Below are 3176 nucleotides of genomic sequence, written 5' to 3'. Positions count from 1 at the left end.
TATCAAGGTTGGGTAAAGGGATTCATTGGGCATACAACGTGTTCAATAAAAATAAATCCTTTGGTTATCCTTGACCATGTGGGCTATAGACAAATGCTGCTCCCCTCTCAGTCAAACGCCCGTTTGTTTTATTTCCTGGATGAAATAAAATTTGTCATTTGTTTGTGATCTATTTCATTTTTGTCATGGCACTGTGGCAACGCCCAGAGTTGACGTCAGAAAGTGAGGGGAAGGGAAAGGAGAAGGACAATATTCACCGAGCACGTGATTTGGGCTAGGAGATTTCTTACGCGTCCTTGTTTAATTTTGACAATACGCTCTTGAACTAGGAGTTGTTACACTTGTTTTAGACCCGAGGAACTTCTGGATCTGAGAGATTAAACCGTTTACTCTAAGTTTCACAGTGAACTAGTGGTAGAATCAGGATTCAGATGCAAGCCCGACTCCAAAAGCCATGACTTGTCTACTGCTGTATACTGGGCACAAAGGGACTCTGAGAAAAGTCCAAAAGGACTATGAAAAAGTGTTTTCTTAATAGCACAATGGGAATCTTATATTTAACCGTGTCTTTCCTATTTGCCTCATAGAGTTTCCATGAGGCTCAAATGAGACCATGCATATGCCATAAAAATGGAGTCAAGAGCACTTATTGAGAACTCATCTGGTCCAGACTCTGGTGTGAAGATGAGTTCAGCCATGAAGAAAAATCGGTCTCCCCTGAAGGGTCTGATCAAGGGGTGATAGTAACTTTCCTGCCTCACCAAGTTCATTGCCAGAGAAGATGATACGTGGTTCAATTTTCTTCTTATTTCTATTTCTGCTGTTCCTAGAAATGGAAGAGGACTTCCATGAGGCAGGCAGTGGGGATGAGGAGGAGAAACAGTGCACCATATCTTTTGGAGACGAGGGAGTTGGCCCTTGAGGAGATATCCTCAAGGGTTTCGTTAGTCTTAAAGACCTCAGAAAAGCATTAAAGCGGGAACAACAAAACCAGTGAGTGGTCAGGTGGGAAGGCAATTCATAAATTTGGAATTTGCAAATTCCATTGTTTTGGACTGAGTGAAAAGGAAGACACTCCAAGGGGCCGACCCGAGTCCCTGGACCAGTGAAGAGGAAGGCCCGTTTCCCAAGCAACTGTCTTTCCCTTGGCCATTTAGAGACTCTGTTTTGTCTAGTACAATACTCCCTTTACTGAGCTGACCAGTCACTCACCTATTAAAAGAAGAAAGACTACTTAGTATTATTTACAGGGATCCCCAGATGTAAACTTAGACACAGAATAAAATGCAGCATTGATGGGAGCAAAAATAAGAGAGAAAAAATAGGAAACACAAGATGGATACAAAGAGTGGTGGGGTGGAATGAGATAAACCGAAGACACCTCGGGCCCCTGAGATTCTGTAAGTTATGATGTCAGAGTGTAGCACGAGACCTCTGAGTGCTAGGCATGGGCAGGAGGTGGGTGGGAGATGGGGAGAAGAAAGTACCATAGGGTTGCTGGAAAGCAGTGTTACTACCTTTGCAGTTTTTCTTGTGTGCCTGGTGGCACCTTTCTACCTTCTCTCTGTTCATGGGTACAAGTTGCATAGAGTGTTGGTATATGCCTATTGGGATATATTGACATGGGAAGAAAATGGACCAAAAAAAGAGAGTCCTCTCACTTAGATCTACAGTCTCTGGGACACCTAGAATCTACAAATGACCTTTTTGAAGGCTACTTTTACATCCTTGTTTCTCAGGCTGTAGATCAGAGGGTTCAGCATGGGGATGACCACAGTGTAGAAGACAGACACAACCTTGTCTTCCTCTAGGGATTTGCCTGAGCCACTCCGCAGATACATGAAGATGAGGGTTCCAAAGAAGAGGGCCACAGCAGTGAGGTGAGAAGCACATGTGAAGAAAGTCTTGGCCCTGCCACTTGAAGACTTCACCCTCAAAATGGCCTTGATGATGAGCAGGTAGGAAGTCAAGATGACCAAGGCATTGACCAAAATCACAAAGTTGCCGAAGAAGACAATGACAATCTCAGTGCTTGCTGTGTCACTGCAGGAAAGCTTTAGCAGGGGCGGGAGGTCACAGAAGAAGAAGTTGATTTGATTGTTGTCACAAAAGGAGAGGGTGAAGGTGCATGTGGTACGTAGGATGGCCCCTGACATCCCACAGACATAGGCTCCCACCACTAAACTCCAGCAGATTCTGGGATTCATGGCCATAGTGTAGAGCAGTGGGTTGCTAATAGCAACATAGCGGTCATAGGCCATCACTGCCAGCAGGAAACACTCTGTACCTGCACAAATAGTGAAGAAAAAGAACTGGGCTGCACATTGGCCATAGGAGATGACCGTCTTGCCTCTGATCAGTGTGGCCAGGATCTGAGGGGTGATGACTGAGGTGTAGCAGGCATCTAGAAGGGAAAGGTGGCTCAGGAGGAAGTACATGGGGGTGTGGAGTTGGACATCCAGTTGGATCAGAATGATCATCCCTACATTCCCCAGAAGGGTGACTAGATAGAAACTCAGAAACACCAGAAAGAGAAGAATCTCCAGTCGGGGGTAGTCAGTAAAGCCCATGAGAATGAACTCAGTCACTGTGGTGAGATTATTCTTGACCATGGATTCAAAGTGGACTTTTGATGAGAATGAAATAAAAATAAATCCTAGAACTGAAGGACAGCTTTCTCTCTCTGACAGAGTTAGGTTTATATTTCTGGGCCAATTTATAAAGCTTGTTTTTGAGAAATCCTGTATGTGGTTGATTTTCCTTGGGCATCGATGTTCTTCTCTTGTATTTTTTGGAGCTGAGTCGTGAGCTGGTGTTTCTGATTCAGATGAATTCTGGTTTGTATTTGGAGATGTCTGTGAAGATAAGAGACATAGACTCTCATATTTGGAAAGAATCTATCCAGCATCTGTTCTAATCCCCACTGGATGCTAGAGTCTCCTCTACTGTGTACTCTCCACATGGTTATCCGGTTGCTGTGTGAGCCTCCATCTGTGGACAGCTCTACCTGTTAATTCTCTTTTTGAACCTGGATTCTTTCTCCCTTTATCTTCTACAAATTTGGCTTAATTTTACCTCTTCCAGACACTCACAATTTAATCCCTTGCCATGAAAACCTTTCAGAAGTTGGAAGATGAAGAATCTGCTCTTTATGTTGACTATTCCTTCATATTACC

General features: G+C 44.0%; 1 protein-coding gene across 1 annotated transcript; it reads right to left on the bottom strand.

The window, feature by feature from the left end:
• Positions 1-1685: 1685 nt before the first annotated feature.
• Positions 1686-2612, bottom strand: LOC120600774 (olfactory receptor 9I1). The gene has a single exon (XM_039860296.1). The coding sequence runs from the start codon at positions 2610-2612 to the stop codon at positions 1686-1688; it is 927 nt and encodes a 308-aa protein (XP_039716230.1).
• Between the last annotated feature and the right edge of the window lie 564 nt (positions 2613-3176).

Source organism: Pteropus medius, unplaced genomic scaffold (genome assembly GCF_902729225.1).
Source record: "Pteropus medius unplaced genomic scaffold, Ma_sr-lr_union100, whole genome shotgun sequence".
Lineage (NCBI taxonomy): Eukaryota > Metazoa > Chordata > Mammalia > Chiroptera > Pteropodidae > Pteropus > Pteropus medius.
Note: the sequence above shows the minus strand (reverse complement) of the source record. Positions and strands in the feature narration are given on the sequence as shown.